The sequence below is a fragment of the Podarcis muralis genome, chromosome 13, assembly GCF_964188315.1.
Source record: "Podarcis muralis chromosome 13, rPodMur119.hap1.1, whole genome shotgun sequence".
NCBI classification, from domain to species: Eukaryota; Metazoa; Chordata; class Lepidosauria; order Squamata; family Lacertidae; genus Podarcis; species Podarcis muralis.
This window is the reverse complement of record NC_135667.1, coordinates 55,144,274-55,163,803: the sequence shown is the minus strand read 5'-3', so window position 1 is coordinate 55,163,803 and position 19,530 is coordinate 55,144,274. Positions and strand designations below refer to the sequence as shown.

Sequence of the window (19,530 nt, the reverse complement as noted above, 5' to 3'; positions counted from 1 at the left end):
TCTGTCCCACTATAGCTGCTGTCATTTCTGAAAGTTCTCAAGGGTCTTCAATATTTAATTAGCCATAGGATGTGCAATTAAGGCAAATAGGAGATTTTCATGTTTATTAATTGTACTGAACTTTAACTCTTCATATAATTATATATGTGTGTGCATATGATTCAGTTATATTCTTTTTCTCATCAACAAAAGATGTAGTGCATTTGCCATTTAATTTTTTTTACCAGTAGCTATTTGAAAGTGATACTTTTTGTTTTTGCTTTTAGAATGCACTTTTTAGCTGCATCAACAGAAATGAAAGTAAGTATACCTTTTAAAAAAATAATCCTTCCTAAATATTAGGTTATCATTTTCTCCCCTGTTTCATTGCCTGCTTTTTGAGATGTATGTTCATTTTTTAATATCAGTTGGTAGCATAACATATGTTGCATTTCACAACTGCTTGAGCTGGTTGACAGTTTGCCAAGGGAAAATGTAGTGTGTTTCCTGTAAACATCTTAGCTTGGGGCTTGGAACTTTTCCCACCAACTGCAAGTTTGCAGCCAGTTGTATTCATATTCTGTTAATTCTGGAATCCTGTCTAGATTTGTGCATAACATGTCAGGGGCCTGACGAGTGCAGCAATATTAACTGGATCCTTCAGTCAGGGTTTGGATTTGTTCAGCATTGATTCAGTGGGATAGCAAGTAAAGTATTGAGAGTCATACCTGCTGACTCAGGATTATGACTGAAATGAATCAGTTGGTTCACTGGTGTATAAAGCTTAATGGCATTATAAAAAGTAAGGAAAATAAAGTACTTACAGAGAATAAAGCAAATTGCATAATACGACATTTATGAAAATAAAACAAGTTACGTATGATTGTTCAAGCAACTTCAAGTAATATAATATAAATTGCATATAAAGTAATGGTTTATTAATGGTATGAACTAATTCCATGTACTTGTAATAGCACTGACAAAGCAAGCAGTCAGTCAGTTGTTAACACAGTCTCCTCCTGACTTCCTCCAGCTCATCTAGTTATAGTATCTATAGCATATTAGAGGTTATAGTAAAATTCATAGTTAGCAGTCCCAAGACAGTAGTCCAGGCCTTGTGGCTTTCATGTAGGTAAAAGTATGAGCAGAGTAAGTAGAAGGGAGTAGGAAAGAAGAACAAAAAACCCCGGTGCCTGCCCCTGAACTAAAAGAAGTAACTAATCAGAAAAGGGAAAAGAAAAGTTTGCTTTACACATTTTATAACAATTAGGAAGTGGATGAGGGGATGGAGTTTTCCATCATTTGCTTTAATATACTCCTATGGGTGGACACACTAAAACATACCGTATTTTTCGTCCCATAGGACGCTCCATCCCATAAGACGCACCTAGTTTTTTGGGGGGGAAATAAAGGAATTTCCCCCCCTTTATTTCCCCCCCCAAAACCAGGTCGGGGAACAGCGGTATGGCGGCGCTCCGCCTCCCCGCTGTCCCCCGAGCTTGTGGGGTTGGCCGATGTCTGCCCAGCGCGCGGGGCGCTCTGCTTCAGGGCGCCCCGCGCGCCGGGTGGCAGGCTGCTATCCGCAGCCTGGGGAGCCCTACGGGAACTCCCGCAGGGCTCCCCAGGCTTGCTGATAGATTCCTGAAGCCTGGAGAGCGAGAGGGGTCGGTGCGCACCGACCCCTCTCACTCTCCAAGCTTCAGCGAAAGCCTGTATTCGCCCCATAGGACGCACACAGATTTCCCCTTCATTTTTGGAGGGGGGAAAGTGCGTCCTATAGGGCGAAAAATACAGTTAGAGTAACTCGATCCCTTGCTTTATTATTGGTTAACACACTGCAGCACTGGACTACCAAAACATTTAATATTTTAATGGTTTTGGTTTTGGTTTGGCTTCATGGCTGTTGTTCTCTACTTTCTAATTTTATCACCCTCCAGAATGCCAAGCTCTCATATAGTAGGCAAAAAAACTAGCATAACACTGCAACCAGCTTGCACAGAAATAACACAGCAAATTGCTCTGTACCTGACTTCACAAGCCTTGGCTTTTCCCATCTGGCAGGGCGTTGTGCATGTGTGGGCACAATGTCTTTGTGACAGTGGGTGATTGGCAGGTGGGTGGCCCCTGTCATATTTGGCCTATCCAGAACACTGAGTAGATTCTGCCCCTTCTCCACAATAGAGCATAAACATATTTCTGTATTTTCATCACTAATAATAAAGAGTTATTTGTGATGCGTTGTTTTGCTTATGTTTCCCTCCTCTAGTGGGATCAGTTTGTTGCAGTTATGCTGGTCATCACACAAACTGCCGAGAATATTGCCAGGCAATCTTTCGAACAGACTCTTCTCCAGGTCCTTCTCAGTTCAAAGCTGTTGAAAGTTACTGTGCCTCCGTTAGCCCACAATTAATTCATTGTGTGAACAACTACACACAGTCCTATCCAATGAGAAATTCAACAGATAGTAAGTATGAGAAAAAATACAAGTTTGGCATGCAAAATTTTAGCACCTTAATGTGTGGAAGTACGCAATGGTATCTATAGTGTAAGCATGGTTTTCTGTTCATGTTTGGGACTGCAAATTTCATTTTCATCTATTTCTCTGTATTTGCTTTCAAAAGTAAAAGAACTGAAGACATTCTCCTGTAGTAGAGGTGGTAACCCACAGGACCTGCCAAACTGAGGGAAGTGTCCCTCAGGCACCCACACCTTCATCTCCTGATCTGTGGTTGCTCTTTAGAGAGTGATCTGTTTTATTTCTGTATAATAAACATGTAAAAGGGTCGTCATACTGCAGTTTGCTTGGCCACAGACAGGTGGCACTGAGAACAACGGCAAGATGACAGTCTTCAGGGAGCTACTGGGTCATCATAGCAGCATCAGAGAGTATCTGCAGACCCAGGCAAGCAGTGGAGGAACAGTCCCTATAGACTGAGGCAGTAATTGTGGCAGGAGAAGTTATAAGGGGAGGGAGGCTTGGTGTGATCTGAGTAGGGAGGGAGGCATCCGTCTCTCATGCCTTTCAAGCCTTTTCCCTCCTTCTGTGTAAGAGCATTCTGCTCAAAGGCACCTGCTTTGGGGGCTCTCCCACTCAATGCAGCCTTCGGATCTGTACCAGCAATAGTGGCATGAGGTGGAACAGGGAAGGTCTAACTCAGGCATCCCCAACCTGCGGCCCTCCAGATGTTTTGGCCTACAACTCCCATGATCCCTAGCTAACAGGACCAGTGGTCAGGGATGATGGGAATTGTAGTCCAAAACATCTGGAGGGCCGAAGGTTGGGGATGCCTGGTCTAACTGGTTACTGTTGGGAGGGGGAGATTGGTGGGAGGTTGGGGGAAGGGTTGGCAAGTGGAACAAGCAGGGTGCAGTCACTAATCTGAAGGGGGAAAAACAATCTTTCTGCCTGCTCTTTAAAGAATAGATATAATGCAGCATTTTTATATATAAAACAATTTTTAACTGCATTATATTAAATTTTAGTGTGGTGATGTTTTGACACTGTGATGTAAACACAGCTATGTGACAGGTAGCAGTATTTATTTCTTCTCCGCTATTTAGGTTTATACTGCTGTGATAGAGCAGAAGATTATGCCTGCCAAACAGCTTGTAAAAGGATCCTGATGTCAATGAAAACAGAGCTTGAAATTGTGGATGGACTTATTGAAAGCTGTAAAACGATGCCTCTGCCACAGGATCCTCTATGGCAATGTTTCCTTGAGAGCTCAAGATCTGTTCACCCTGGAGTCACTCTGCACCCTCCACCTTCAACAGGTCTGGATGGTGCTAAATTACACTGCTGTTCTAAAGCAAATACTTCCATATGTAGGTGAGTACATTTTGCATTTTCTTTCCATCTTTTAGAGGCTCTCCTTTGGGTGTCTCAAAATGGGATTCAGCTCCTCCTATGGCTTGGGGAGGCTGGGAACCTTGAGCTTTCAAAGGATGTTGTGAGCCCTCTCCTTGTGTTGGAGCCTAGAAAACGATCTGACCATTCTGTCTTGCAAAGCCCTGTGGATGGTTCCCCATAAGACCCAACAACCATCTGATTGTCCATGCTTGCAGAGCGCTTATATACAACAGGACTTGCAAATTACCAGTGCTTGCAAAGCCCCATGTCAAACATTTTACAGAACTCAGCAATCAGCTGATTGGTGGCAGCTGAGCTGCAGGCTGTGCTTTTTGCCCACATGGTTTGATTTCAAATGCTGCAGGCAAACTGCAGCAGCAGCACACACACATCCTGCCAGCGCCACCAGCCAAACTTGGCCCATGGGGAATGGAGGAAATAACGATCTGGCCCTTTGGCCAGACCCAATTTCTTACCCTTAATTACTGGATCAACTACATCCAGTAACCTAGAGAGAATTGCATATGTTTTCCATGGTATAGGAACACCATGTTTTGAGCAATACATCTTGTGAGTTGAATCATAAGCCTTATAATCCAAGGTTTTGTCTTCATTTTATTCCCTTGTGTTTCTTTTCCCACAGAGATTTATGCACTAAGCTTTATAGCAGCAGCTGGGGCAATACACAGAGCTGGCAAGAATTTGATCGCTTTTGTGAGTATAACCCAGTCGAAGTTTCCATGTTGACCTGTTTAGCAGATGTACGTGAACCTTGTCAGCTGGGCTGTAGAAATCTTACTTACTGCACTAATTTTAATAACAGGTAGGAAAGGTACACTTGAGTATTTTCTTCAGAATATATTGTTTTTGGATGAAATGTATAATTAGGTAGAGCTGGTATAGTTTACTGGGTAATGTGGGATTTGGAGAACTCCCCCCCCCCCCCATTTTGAACATGGTCGGTTTATAAAGAATGTTGAAAGATGTTATTGGGTGCTGGAAGAAGAGAGTTTGATCTTCCTCCAACCGCTGAGCCTGCTAACTCTCTGTCCTTTTACTGTGATTGAAAATTTAGATAACCATGATTATATATTATGCCAATAGATTACAAATTCATCATTTTTGATTATGCGTTTACTTCTAGATTTATAGGAGCTGGTTTACATGTACAGTTGTACCTCAGCTCTCGAACGCCTTGGGAGCCAAACATTTTGGCTCCCGAACAATCGAAAACCGGAAGTGAGTGTTCCAGTTTTCAAACGTTCTTTCGGAAGCTGAACGTCTGCTGTGGCTTCCACAGCTTCTGATTGGCTGTAGGAGCTTCCTGTAGCCAATTTGAAGCCGCACTTTAGAAGTTGGAATGTTTCGGAAGTCGAACGGACTTCTGGAATGGATTCTGTTTGACTTCCAAGATACGACTGTATTGGTTACTGGCCTAGGGTTTTCCCGTTTCAGTTTGTCGAATGAAACAGTCTTTTAAAAAGGCTGATTCTGAGCATTTCTCTCTCTCTCGTCACATGAAAATATTGCTTCTTAGGTATGTAAAGGAACATACCTTTCAGGAAGCTTTAGCAATGGTGAATAGGTTACTTACTGTTGCAAGGCAAGTAACAGCAGCATTTTCGAACTCAAGAACTTCAGCACTGCCCTAGGATAAGTGAGTTTAAACTGTAACATTTCTAGCAAAACATTCATATTATAAGCACTTTAAGGAAGGATGTTCTCCAGACAACTTTACTGAAAAGAGTTCACTTATAATCGGTGGAATATGAAATATCAATATATTATTCAACTGCTTATATTATTCTGATTGATACAGGTCTCAACTGTATCACTGTGATGATAAGTTTTTGTTATAATACTATATTTTGATTTAAAGATAGAATGATTTCTGTGTCAAGTTGTGTTTGATTATGTGCATTTTAATAATTAATAATACATATTATGGGTTTAACATGCTTAATAATGTATTGCTTTGTGCCCCTTAATTTGAGACATATTAAGAATTGATTCTTAACTTATTTGCCCTCAGAATGCTGGGCTCTGACTTCCATAATATTAATAATCTATTATTTATCACTTGTGGTGATGTACAGCACCTTCCTGACAAGGCACCCAAGGTGGTTTTTCAATTTTAAAATACTAAAATAAATAAATGGCATAAACTATAGAGAAGTACAGAATCCTTTCAAGCTGACTGAAGACCATTTCTTCAGGAGCTGATGTCACAAGCTTCCTGGCTTGGGCTTCCTCACTTTCACTTTCCCTCAGTGCACACAAGCAGAGGTGGCCCATCCCACTGCCCAAGCCAAAGTGGGAAGATCCTGCCCTGTGTGTGTACCATCTGACCCCCTTTGCCACCCGCCACAGAAGCCTCATTTACCAGTGTTGTGTGGCTGCGGCTCCTGGATCGCAGCAAGATCTCATGCAAGCCCTGTGAGATCTTGTGGCAGCCCCATGAGATCATGCAGAAGCCAACACACACTCTCACGGGGCTCTCACAAGATCTTGCCGGAATCTGGTGCAACCACTTTTCACTTCTCCAGTGGTGGTTGAGGGGGGCAGCCTTGGAATCTGGCACCCGGGATAGGACGGCCGTGCACACAAGTCTAAAGTATCTTCCGGGAAGGGACTTAGCACCAACAACTCTCTGACCATTGATTTGTTAGGAGATGGTAGTATTCACTCCCTGGCCTGGATAAACATTCATATTGAGTTCAAAAGCATTTTCTGTATGACTCCATCCTGTATCTTTCCTTGAAGGCCAACTGAACTCTTCAGGAGCTGCAATGCCCAATCAGACCAAGGAGCCATGAATGACATGAAACTTTGGGAGAAAGGAACAATTAAGATGCCATTTATCAATATTCCTGTTCTTGATATTAAAAAATGCCAGCCGGAAATGTGGAAGGCGATTGCTTGTTCGCTGCAGATAAAGCCGTGTCACAGTAAATCTAGAGGGAGCATAATCTGCAAGTAAGTCGGTGGCAGGGTGCTTCCAGTTGCTGGGAACTGCAGGAGAGGAGAATCCTGCATCTAGATGGCCGCAGTGAGAGCAGGATTAGATGGGCACTAGGTAAAGGGACCCCTGACCGTTAGGTCCAGTCGTGGACGACTCTGGGGTTGCAGCACTCATCTCGCTTTATTGGCCAAGGGAGCCAGCGTACAGCTTCCGGGTCATGTGGCCAGCATGACTAAGCCGCTTCTGGTGAACCAGAGCAGCGCACGGAAACGCCGTTGACCTTCCCGCCAGAGCAGTACCTATTTATCTACTTGCACTTTGACATGCTTTTGAACTGCTAGGTTGGCAGGAGCAGGGACCAAGCAAGGGGAGCTCACCCCATCGTGGGGATTCAAACTGCCGACCTTCTGATCGGCAAGTCCTAGGCTCTGTGGTTTAACCCACAGTGCCACCCATGTCCCAAATGGGCACTAGATGATAATAATAATAAAAAAGTATCCAGAATTTACAGTCGAGCAGCAGGGGCATAAATCTGATTTAACAAGAATAAAAACTAAAGCAGAACAACTTAATTTTGAGAAGATGGAAATATAATCTTAAACTAAGGCCAAGGTATTGGGGGTATTTAGAAGAAATTCTTAGAATTAGACCAGGATGTGTATTAGGGGTAGAGAGAGTTTATTGGATTAATTTGGCCTATGCAATCTGAGCAGTGTACATGTGTGTAATGTGTAAATACTTTGTTGTTTCTGAAGGTCGGATTGCGTGGAAATTCTCAAGAAATGTGGAGATTTGAGCAAATTTCCTGAGGGACACATGGCCGAAAGCATCTGTGAACTTCTGTCTCCAACCGATGACTTGGAGACTTGCATACCTTTAGATACATATGTTCGTAAGTACAGGCATCCCCTCACTTATGCGTGATCGACTTGCACGCAACCACGTATATGTGCGGTGGCGGGAAGTTAGTAAATGAACAGATTCAAACCAGGAAATGGTAGGAGAGAGCTGGTGCGTCCTTCTGGCTCATGAAGATACCCTCCCTGGAGCCTGGAGCAGATTTCACTGAGGGCGGACAAAGCCCTAAAGAGACCAGAGGCACAGCAGGGCTTTGTTTAGGCTGCTTGGCCTCCCTGCCTAGCAGCTGATGCACGTAGTAGCACACCAGCAGCAGCTGTGTTCCCAAGTGCCCTCCAGCCTCCCAGCAGCCCCAGGGCTTCAACTCTAGTTGAAGAGACAGTTGTGTGGAGAGAGAGCGGGACTGAGAGCAGAAGAGCAGGAAAAAATGGGGTTTTTAGAGGTTGCTCCCCACTTAATTCAATTTTCACTTATGTGCATGAGGGCCCAGAACATAACCCCCATGTAAGTGGGGGGACGCCTGTACTGAAGAACTAACCTTATGTGTTGAAGTTAGAATTCACAAACACGTCTACAGAATTATTAAAAAGCAGAATCATAGAACTAGAGTTGGAGGGGATTGTAAGGTTGGAAGTGTCCCAGAGGGTCATCTAGTCCAACCCCCTGCATGTCCCAGAGGGTCATCTAGTCCAACCCCCTGCATGTCCCAGAGGGTCATCTAGTCCAACCCCCTGCATGCCCCCCCCCCCCCGGACAACACAGGAAGATGAGGGGGAGTAATTGAGTTTTTTTAAAAAAAGAAAAAGAAAATACTCTGAGCATGTGCAGCTTCACATTTTGATCTCCCTTCACTGGCTTAACTCGTCCCTTTACAGGTAGCCTGTAAAGTGAAGCACCGTTCAGCCTGATGCTAAGATACCTGCCCAAGGAAATCTAGGAAGGAGCTGCCAAGCACTTTACATGCCACTCTGCAATATTTTTTCTTCTTTATTGAAAGTTAGAAAAATACATAATTATGTGTGCACTCAAGACGGTGAGACATAAATGAAAGAGAAACAGCACCTGTGCAGAAGGCAAAGTAAAGAGGGAAAGGGAAGAAAACCAAAACTCTGTACTTTACAAAGTTGTTACTGTAATTCACCAGATCTTAACCAATACAGTGTTTGTAAGAAGGGATTCCAAATATCATTGAATTTGTCCACAGCAAGTCTGTGTTTATATGCAAGTTATTCGTATGTTGTGAGTTTGTATAGGTCTTGGATCCAATCGTAGAAGGGAACCACATTTTTATTTTTCCAATTCATCAGTATCAGTCTTTTTGCCCTGGTAAGGGAGCGGAGAATCCACACATATTGTCCTTTTGTAAGGCTCCATGTGCTGCGCATATGTGCTGGAGTGCTTGAGCCTTGAGGCTTTGCTCAGGTTTGCAGAGGCTTATATGCACATAGTGCTCACTTACAGTTTAGCATTACAGTGATACTTGGTTTACGAACTTAATCCGTTGCGGAAGTCCGTTCTTAAACCAAAGCATTCTTAAACCAAGGCGTGCTTTCCCATAGCGTGGGACTCAATTTACACTTAACAGGAAGCGGAACATTTTCTGCTTCCATGGCAAAGTTCACAAACCAAAACACCTACTTCCAGGTTTGCAGTATTCTTAATCCAAGTTGTTCATAAACTAAGCTGTTCTTAAACCAAGGTACCACTGTATATGTGAACTAGGCTACCATGTCACCACTTTGTTTTCCTCTCCGTAGATGACCTCTATTTAACTCCCTTGTCTTTTCAGGCCCAAGCACTTTAGGGAACATTGTGGATGATGTTACACACCCCTGTAACCCAAATCCTTGTGCTGCCAATCAGTTATGTGAAGTCAATAGAAAAGGATGTCAGGCGGGGGAACCGTGTCTTCCTTATTTTTGTATACAGGGTAAGTAATACAATTGTTGCACTCACAGCTATAGTTGCAGGTTTGTTTTTAGAAAGAACTCTGTTAGCTGTATGTAGGATTCTGATAATCCAAGGACAACATTAGAATTTTCAGAATTGATATTAAGGCTCTCTTGGTTTGCCCATTGCCTAATTAACTGAGAATGGGGGGGGGGGGGGGGGAGAAGAGAGAGGCCTTTTCCTGTCATGTCCTTTGGCATCCGCCACCAATAGTTTCTTTTTCAGGTGGCTTTTAGCTAGGCAATGTTATTCACGTGTGGAGATCTTTTACGGCTGTTTTTTTTTAATGAATATTTTATATAATTTGTTGTTTGAATTGTTCTTTGGGAGTTATGAGAGGGAGCTATTTTATTTAATTACAGTTAACATACTCTTACTTTAACGAGTCAATTGCCTTGGATGATTTAGTCATGTATTCTACGCAATATTGATATAGAGCAGAACTCCAGCGCACAGTTAGCAGAGTAAAAACTTAAAACACGTTGCGGGATTCCAAAGAACAGACTAAAGGCAATTGTAGTTCACCCAGCAGAGCTTTACCACTACTGAAGGCAAATGAGCAGAATGGTCACAAATCGAATACATTCACAATTGGCACTGTTCATAAGAAATCCAGTTGCAGCAGACTTAACATAAGTTTAAGCAAATAATTTATAATAAGACACTTAACACTTGCATAGAACAACACACGAGAAGGAAAGAGAGACAGACAAGAGTGAAACCCAGGCTCCTTCTGGCCTTACTGTTAGAATCAGCATGGCTTTGACAGAAAAGATAACAGGACCAGTGCAAGCCAGCTGCACTCGGCTTCTCTGAAGGAATAACCCAAACATCATGAACCTTCTGCTTGTTTAAATTAAAAAATTGTCCAGTAGCACCTTAGAGACCAACTAAGTTTGTTCTGGGTATAAGCTTTTGTGTGCATGCACACTGTTTCTTTCACACAGAGAAGCTTCCAGAAAGAACCCTCTTGAATTAATCAGAATAGGAAATATCTCTACACATCAGATCAATACTTTCTGCAAACTGACAGATTTTTTGTTTAGAAAGGTAACATATAAAATTAAAATAAAATAAACCTCCAGTGAGGCCTTTCCCAAGTAAATGTTAGTCTGCAAGGCTAACCTTTTGAACTATAAAGTAAATCCCAATTAATTCAGAGAGATTTATAGTGGTACCTCAGGTTACAGACGCTTCAGGTTACAGACTCCACTAACCCAGAAATAGTACCTTGGGTTAAGAACTTTGCTTCAGGATGAGAACAGAAATCGTGCAGCAGCGGCGCAGCAGCAGTGGGAGGCCCATTAGCTAAAGTGGTACCTCAGGTTAAGAACAGTTTCAGGTTAAGAAAAGACGAAAGATTTATCCGAACTGAAGAGAAACCAGAGTATATAAAAACAGTTTCAGGTTAAGAATGGACCTCCAGAACAAATTAAGTTCTTAACCCGAGGTACCACTGTATTGTCTGCATAAGCATGGTAGGCTTGAGGTGAGACATCTTTAATTTCTAATGTATATACATTGTAAGAGTAGGATAGAAATTATTGAATCAATCAATCAATCAATCAATCAATCAATAACTAAACAAATATTGATGGTTCTTGCTTTTGAAGACACATTTCTGGAAAAGAAACGGTTCTATCTTCCAATTTCTTTTTTACCTTCAAATGTAAAGTAGTATGCTACACTTTTTCCCAAAATAATTTTGTACATGTGTAGTCTTTCTTGCTATGTAAAAGCCTTTAAATATTTCTGGAACATAATCGTCTGTAGTTCAGTAACACTTTGCCATCTTTGCACAGGCTGCAAGTTGGGCGAAGCTTCCGATTTTATTGTCCGCCAAGGTACCCTCATCCAGGTTCCGTCCTCTGCAGGAGATGTTGGTTGCTATAAGATCTGCACGTGTGGCCAGAGTGGGCTGCTGGAAAACTGTATGGAACTGCACTGTGTTGACCTCCAAAAATCATGCATTGTTGGAGGGGAAAGAAAAGGTATGTACTGTTGCAGATTATTAAGCTCTGATATATTCCTGTTCTCTGGTAGCATAAGGAAGGGCATTTGAGAGTGCAACTCCCAAAGTGGCTCAGCCTCAGGAAGCAAAGTTTATGTTGGGATCTTCAGTGTCTTAGACTTGGTGGTGGTTAAAAGTTTTGTTCCTAGCTAGCTTCCCTAGGTAGGTGAAGTTATATACGTGGGGGAGAGCAAGGGGTCCAGAGTAACTGTGGGCACCTTGGGGCCTTTCCCCCACCTTGATTTTTCTGAGGAGGTGCAGGGTGACAGAGGAGTGGCAATAGTTCTTTTGCCCGCCACCTTTCGTCTTTGTCCGGCTATTTCCCTTTCCTCCCCTCCCCCCTGGGACCTTCCAGGTGGAGAGTTTTGCTCCCAGGATGGATGCAGACTGTTGTTTCTGCTTTTCCCTGAAGTGGCTCTTTATTAATGCATTTGTTTTATTTTAAGGCCACGGAAAACCTTTCAAAATAGGTTGCAATGTCTGTTCTTGTTTTGCTGGGAATCTGATCTGCTCCACTCGCCAGTGTCTGAATGAATACAACTCAGATGATGAGCATGACATTACAGGTAGGATTTGTGTGTGTGTGTGTGGTGCGTTTTATTTTCTGGCTGTACTTTGCCCAGATATTCCCTGTAGCCACTCTTTGAGGCTGCTCTTGAAGACAGTTCAGTGGCTTGTCCAGTATTCAGAATCCAGCAGTTAAATGCAAAGCAAATCCCATAATTCTAATAATAAACAAATGTTCATATCTTCCTGTAACAGATTTTAAAAAGAAGAGCCATGCTCCCAACACAGCTGTGCGATTAAGTTCTTTTATTTCAGTGGGCTTAAGTGTGGTTAAACTCTGTGTTGGATCATGGCCGTTCAAATCAGGCTTGCTAGTCTGCGCTTTTGCTATAGATATTAGGAGTACAGACCTCAGAATTCCAGCCTCTTTGAGAATCTGCAAGTTCCTAACAAAAGCTTTAACTCTTTCAGGTCTGCCATGTAACTGTGCTGATCAGTTTGTCCCAGTGTGTGGACAGAACGGTCGTACCTATCCAAGCGTATGTATAGCACGTTGTGTTGGGCTTCAGGACAATCAGTTTGAATTTGGATCCTGCATCTCCAAGGATCCTTGCAACCCTAATCCCTGCCTTAAAAACCAGAGGTAAATATTTAAGAAAATCTGTAGCACTCTAGGAAATTAGCTTGCTTATAAAAATTCAGTTGTGCCATAACATAATTTGGCTTACGTACAGACAAGGATGAATTCAAACTAGTCACCATATCAGTCAGTAGGTGTTCTGCTTAACTTGTACATAGATCATTTTCAAGAGGAGATTTCGATTTTGTCCATTTGTTTTTTCTTGCAGTTTCCTTCCTATTGTGTTATTTTTTTGTAAGTAATTGGTTGCCGTAGATTTGCTATTGGGAGAGGTCCCACCTCAGAGAATGTGATCTTTCACCCCGTCTTCCTGCACCCTGGAAGTGAAGCATACAACTACATATGCAGTGCCCTTCTGTCTACAAGAACAACATAAATTCTTAGGCTTATAGAGGGCTGCAATTCTTCTTGTGTTTGTAATGCAACTGGGTACTTAAATATTTTTGGCACATTACTTTTCTGCCACTCTTTTGGGGCCAGCTTTACCTCTGCTTTTTCCAAAATTATCTCAATCTGTTGTTTGTTTGCTTTTTGAAAAATAACAAATAACATGTAAATATTATTTAATCCAGATGTATACCAAAGCCACAGGTTTGCTTAACGAGTTTTGAGAAGTTTGGATGTAACCAGTACGAATGTGTGCCCAGACAATTCAATTGTGATGACCAGTTGCGAGATCCTGTTTGTGATACAGACAATATAGAATATAGCAGTCCATGTGTTCTACACCAAAAAGGGAAAAGTGTATCATACAAAGGTCCATGTCAGGTATGGAATAATCTTTCACATTACTTAAATATGGTTTTTATTGTTCCACTGTTAAGGTGGACCCAACCAAACTTGTTCCTCTCTGGGTCATTTTTCCTGCTTTGTGCTTCCTCTGTGTTATATTTAACCAGGTGAGAGAATTTGAATGCACCATATATTTTATTAAAAAGGCATTTATTCGCACTGTGCCACCTGAGCTGAAACTGCTAGTCACTATGGATAATGGCACAGTCCTTCTGGGGCTTTGAGGTGTCAAATTACTGATTTGGAACTTCTGTTACTTCTCAAACTCCATCTTAATTTTGATATTTATAGTACTACTATATACTATAGTAGAAACCAAAGTATTGAGAGCATTAATACCACCTAATATCTGTTAGTTGATTATACAATTTCAGACTGGGTCAGGTGTTTGAATCCACCTCCATAAAAATGTTTCTCAGACGTGCAGAAATGCATGTTAAAGACAAAACTAACTTTCAGCCTTCTTGCAAGTTTTATACATGTAAGGAGTATTCTATTTAGGGGAGTGTTCATTCATTTGATTCTCCGCCTACACTCAAATAGTATAGCTGAGCATCAACTTGGGCATTTTGTCTGCTTTCTCTCCGTGGCTTTTAAAATTATTACTGTTGAGCCAACGTGTAGCCATGTCAAACAGCCCATTGGGGCTCCCTTTCAAAAACATAGGCATTTTTATGATGTCCTGGGGATTGTAAGAGATCGTACTAGCTAGGAAAGCTAGTTGAAAGCAATTCAGCACAGTATTGTAGGAAGGTTCTTCAGCTTTCCTTTGTTTCTGGCATCATTCACTATTTTAAATTCAGTCAGAGCTTTTCCCCACAATTCTTTTAAAGTTGAACTACTGCGACCTGCAGGCATTCACAAAGCCTAAAGAAGGGTCAATGACAGCGTAAAACAGTGATTTTACTAATGAAGTATATAGCTTTTCACTTTCTCAGTAGGCTTAGAGAAGTTTTCACAGAACTGCTTTTTTCTTCCCTGAAGTGGCTTATTCAAGTCACTTCCCCCAGTATCAACAGTTTCAGGCCCCACAATAGGCAGGGAACCATTGATGGTACTGCCACTGGGAGGTGCCTGGAAATCCCCTCCCTGATATACAACTGTTTCTCTAACTTTTAGGAAGAACTTTAAAACATTCCTGTTCCCCCAGGCATTTGCTGGCTGAAAGATACTGTTTCTGGCAACCTTGACATTGTTAACTGTGAGGGCATGTAACTGTTTTAGGCATTTTCAAATGTTCATGTTTTTAGAGGTTTCAAATAGATGTTCATTTTATTTTTAATAGTATTGATTTATCACTTTGGCATTTGCTAGCTTAGGTTATTTTGGGAGAAAGGTGGAACAGAACTTTAATATATTTTTATCCAGTTTCTGGTAATTGTATACAGATAGTTTGCTGAGTAGTTTCAGAGATTACATTATGCATTTCATTTGCTATGAACTGTAGATCTATACTGTTTCCATTTTCCGCTTTGTTCCATTTTCCAGTCATTTTGCAAATCAGTTGATTTGGTATGTGGCCATAATGGTGAAACCTACAACAATGTGTGCGCTGCGTATTCTGATCGTGTGGCTATAGACTACAAGGGACCTTGTCAAGCTGTAGGAGTCCTTTCTGACTACAGTTATCAAGGAGAATGTGCGTCTGTTACATGTCCTCGTCTTGCAGCAACTGGATACAAGTCAGTAACCCCACCAGGTCAGAAAACGGATATTGCTATTCTGAAAGGCAGCCATAGAAAAGTAGTGGAGTGGGACCTATTAGAAGGAGCATAGTTTTGGATGCCTTGCTTACCTGTATTAGATTTCCTGATAGACAGTCTAGTGGGAGCAGCTCTTGGGTGAACCCATAATCATACGTTTTCTGTTTTCACCTTGGGGAGGTATGTGCACAGAGTGGCCTGTTCTCCAGTGCAGTCTTTCTCCCCTCTTCTGTGGAAGAAAAGCAATCTGACAAATCCGGAGATAGTTCTCACATTGCTGTGTAAATCTGAGGATTCAAGAGCAGTTCAGCACAAGTCATGTACAGAAAGGTGCCCATCCTGCAAACCAACACCATACAAATTTGCCCTGTGTAAAACTGATGTGCACTCAAGCCCTGGCTTGTGCTTGAGTTACAAATGTTTAGAACAGAAGTAGTCGTAGAATCCATGAACTGTTCATTTTCATTCTTCATAGAATCATAGAATAGAATCATAGAATCATAGAGTTGGAAGAGACAACAAGGGCCATCGAGTCCAACCCCCTGCCAAGCAGGAAACACCATCAGACCACTCCTGACATATGGTTGTCAAGCCTCTGCTTAAAGACCTCCAAAGAAGGAGACTCCACCACACTCCTTGGCAGCAAATTCCACTGTCGAACAGCTCTTACTGTCAGGAAGTTCTTCCTAATGTTTAGGTGGAATCTTCTTTCTTGTAGTTTGGATCCATTGCTCCGTGTCCGCTTCTCTGGAGCAGCAGAAAACAGCCTTTCTCCCTCCTCTATGTGACATCCTTTTATATATTTGAACATGGCTATCATATCACCCCTTAACCTCCTCTTCTCCAGGCTAAACATGCCCAGCTCCCTTAGCCGTTCCTCATAAGGCATCATTTCCAGGCCTTTGACCATTTTGGTTGCCCTCCCCTGGACACGTTCCAGTTTGTCAGTGTCCTTCTTGAACTGTGGTGCCCAGAACTGGACACAGTACTCCAGGTGAGGTCTGACCAGAGCAGAATACAGTGGCACTATTACTTCCCTTGATCTGGATGCTATACTCCTATTGATGAGGCCCAGAATTGCATTGGCTTTTTTAGCTGCCGCGTCACACTGTTGGCTCATGTCAAGTTTGTGGTCAACCAAGACTCCTAGATCCTTTTCACATGTACTGCTCTCAAGCCAGGTGTCACCCATCTTGTATTTGTGCCTCTCATTTTTTTTATATTTTTTTTTTGCCCAAGTGCAATACTTTACATTTCTCCCTGTTAAAATTCATCTTGTTTGTTTTGGCCCAGTTCTCTAATCTGTCAAGGTCGTTTTGAAGTGTGATCCTGTCCTCTGGGGTGTTAGCCACCCCTCCCAGTTTGGTGTCATCTGCAAATTTGATCAGGATGCCCTTGAGTCCATCATCCAAGTCGTTGATAAAGATGTTGAATAAGACCGGGCCCAAGACAGAACCCTGTGGCACCCCACTAGTCACTCTTCTCCAGGATGAAGAGGAACCATTGATGAGCACCCTTTGGGTTCGGTCAGCCAGCCAGTTACAAATCCACTGAGTGGTAGCATAGTCAAGACCGCATTTTACCAGCTTCTTTCAACATATTTTTAACTTACTAGAATCTGCTGCCATAAGACATGTTTATAGGTATTAGCTTATATGGTATAAGCTTAGAGAATTAGACCTGCTAAGGAACTATGGGACACGGGTGGCGCTGTGGTCTAAACCACTGAGCCTCTTGGGCTTGAGATCAGAAGGTCGGCGGTTCAGATCCCCATGACGGGGTGAGCTTCCGTTGCTCGGTCCCTGCTCCTGCCAACCTAGCAGTTCGAAAGCATGTCAATGTGCAAGTAGATAAATAGGTACCACTCCGGCGGGAAGGTAAACAGCGTTTCCGTGCGCTGCTCTGGTTCGCCAGAAGTGGCTTAGTCATGCTGGTCACATGACCCGGAAGCTGTATACCGGCTCCCTTGGCCAGTAAAGCAAGATGAACGCCGCAACCCCAGAGTCGTCCGCGGCTGGACCTTTTGTTAGCCATAAAATCAAAGAATTGTAGAGTTGGGGCCCCAAGGGCCATCTAGTCCTACCCCCTGCAATGCAGGAATCACAGCTGAAAAATCCGAGACAGATGGTCATCCAACATCCGTTTAAAAAATTCCAATGAAGGAGAGTCCATCGCCTTCTGAGGGGGTCCGTTCCACTATCAAACAGCACTTACTGTTAGAATGGTCTTTCTTTTTTTTCTTTTTAAAAAATGCATATTTATTATTATTATTAATTACGTTATTGGTTTTTTTTAACAGTAACATGATAAATACACCTGAGAAAACAAAGCAAAACTTGGTCGGAATGTTCTTTCTAATATTTAGTTGGAATCTCCTTTCTTGTAATTTGAATCCCTTAGCTTCTTCCTACCCTCTGGCGCTGTCTCCCATGTGACAGCCTTTCAGATATTTGAAGGCGCTATCATGCCACCTCTCAGTCTTCTCTCCTCCACCGTTCCTCATAAGGCTTGCTTTCCAGACACTTTATCCCCTCTGCCTGCACACATTCCAACTTGATGACATGTATGCAGCTATGTCCATGAAAGGGCTGCTGCCTTCACGTTCTGCATCTGGTTGATCACTGTGTGAAGCAGGATGTTGGATAGATGGCCCTTCAGTATCCCCCACCAGGATCCTTACAGTCCTCTGGCATTTTTAGATGAACCCATAAGCTGTACATTCCTTTTACAAGTCACTCTACTCTGTCTCTCTCTTGTTATGCAGGAGCTTGCTGTTCTTTGTATGCTGCAATACTCAGGGTCTTGTATGATAAAGAAAAGCTGGATACCTTCGCCAAGGTAAGTACCTCAAGTTTTCTTATGACAATTTTATAGTATTATACAGGGCTTTTTTTCAGCCAGAAACTCTCAAGTGAGCACTACTGCCATTCTAAGAGAATGAAGGAAACCTTCATAGTGAGTTCTGGCACCTCCTTTTCTAGAAAAATAGCACTGGTATTATGGCTGTAGTCCAGCACCCAGTTCTGTCTGAAAAGGCATTCAATGGAATTTACAATTGCAGTTGAAATGGGGTGAGTTCAAACAAGGCTTTACTAGTGGATGCTATGACGTTAGTCTTGCATGTCCACTGTGCAGCCTATATCTGCAATGGGGGTGGATATTGAAGGCTACCTACCAAGTGATGGCCTCCCATTGTGTGTTTATAACCACTTGGTATGCCGGATATCCAACATTCTTGTAGTGAAAAGGAGGACTTTTCCCAGTCCTCATATCACCAGTTTTGTTTATATATTATTGAGTGTGGAGTTGTCAGAAACGTGTACTTTCTGTAATGGATGAAAAGTTAGTAGAGTTAGGAAAAACGATGCCTTTTGCATCTGAAAAGATATTTGTACTCACCTGGCAAATCTCTATTGATGGGAAGTGCATCTTTTTTCCTAACGATACCAGCTTATTATCTCTCTAGCAGATTAACACAATTTTGTAACATGTCATAAATGGTACAGAAATTTCATTCTTCTTCCAGATAACCAACAAAAGGCCAATCACTGTACTTGAAATACTTCAGAAGATCCGCCTCCATGTGTCTGTGCCACAGTGTGATGTTTTTGGATACTTCAGCATAGAATCTGAAATCGTGATCCTCATCACACCTGTTGATCAAAACCCTAAGCCTCTTCAGGTATAATTCACCATGGGGGGTGGAGGCTTGCATGGGGCTTTATCTATCCTGTTAGGCATACATGTTAATAATGAAACGCTGCAAATACCGAATTTTTCGCCCTATAGGACGCACTTTTCCCCCTCCAAAAATGAAGGGGAAATGTGTGTGCGTCCTATGGGGCGAATGCAGGCTTTCGCTGAAGCCTGGAGAGCAAGAGGGGTTGGTGCGCACCGACCCGTCTCGCTCTCCAGGCTTCAGGAAACTCTGCACAAGCCGCGGGAGGGCTCCCCCGGCTTGCGCAGAGCTGCCTCTTATCCCAAAGTCCCGGCGCGCTGGACAGTCACGCCGTGGCTTCGGGTAGCTCCGCGCAAGCTGCGGGAGGGCTCCCCCGGCTTGCGCAGAGCTGCCTCTTATCCTGAAGCCCCAGCGCGCTGAGCAGTCGCGCCGGGGCTTTGGGTAGCTCCGCGCAAGCTGCGGGAGGGCTCCCCCGGCTTGCGCAGAGCTGCCTCTTATCCCAAAGCCCCGGTGCACTGGGCAGTCGCGTGGGGCTTCAGGTAGCTCTGCGCAAGTTGCGGGAGGGCTCCCACGGCTTGCGCAGAGCAGCCTGTTCTGGG

The 19,530-nt window shown here is 43.0% G+C and overlaps 1 protein-coding gene across 3 annotated transcripts in view; it reads left to right on the top strand.

Moving 5' to 3' along the window:
* The window catches only part of RECK (reversion inducing cysteine rich protein with kazal motifs), a 45,221-nt gene that overhangs the window by 21,675 nt on the left and 4,016 nt on the right, over window positions 1-19,530 (top strand). For all 3 annotated transcript variants that reach the window (XM_077917637.1, XM_077917638.1, XM_077917639.1), the window contains 14 exons: window positions 267-300; window positions 2,246-2,443; window positions 3,541-3,808; window positions 4,473-4,652; window positions 6,593-6,805; window positions 7,547-7,683; window positions 9,439-9,579; window positions 11,402-11,590; window positions 12,057-12,176; window positions 12,589-12,760; window positions 13,330-13,525; window positions 15,038-15,248; window positions 18,017-18,090; window positions 18,779-18,934. In XM_077917637.1, coding sequence (XP_077773763.1) covers window positions 267-300; window positions 2,246-2,443; window positions 3,541-3,808; window positions 4,473-4,652; window positions 6,593-6,805; window positions 7,547-7,683; window positions 9,439-9,579; window positions 11,402-11,590; window positions 12,057-12,176; window positions 12,589-12,760; window positions 13,330-13,525; window positions 15,038-15,248; window positions 18,017-18,090; window positions 18,779-18,934 — 2,289 coding nt within the window. The remainder of the gene's footprint in view (window positions 1-266; window positions 301-2,245; window positions 2,444-3,540; window positions 3,809-4,472; window positions 4,653-6,592; window positions 6,806-7,546; window positions 7,684-9,438; window positions 9,580-11,401; window positions 11,591-12,056; window positions 12,177-12,588; window positions 12,761-13,329; window positions 13,526-15,037; window positions 15,249-18,016; window positions 18,091-18,778; window positions 18,935-19,530) is intronic.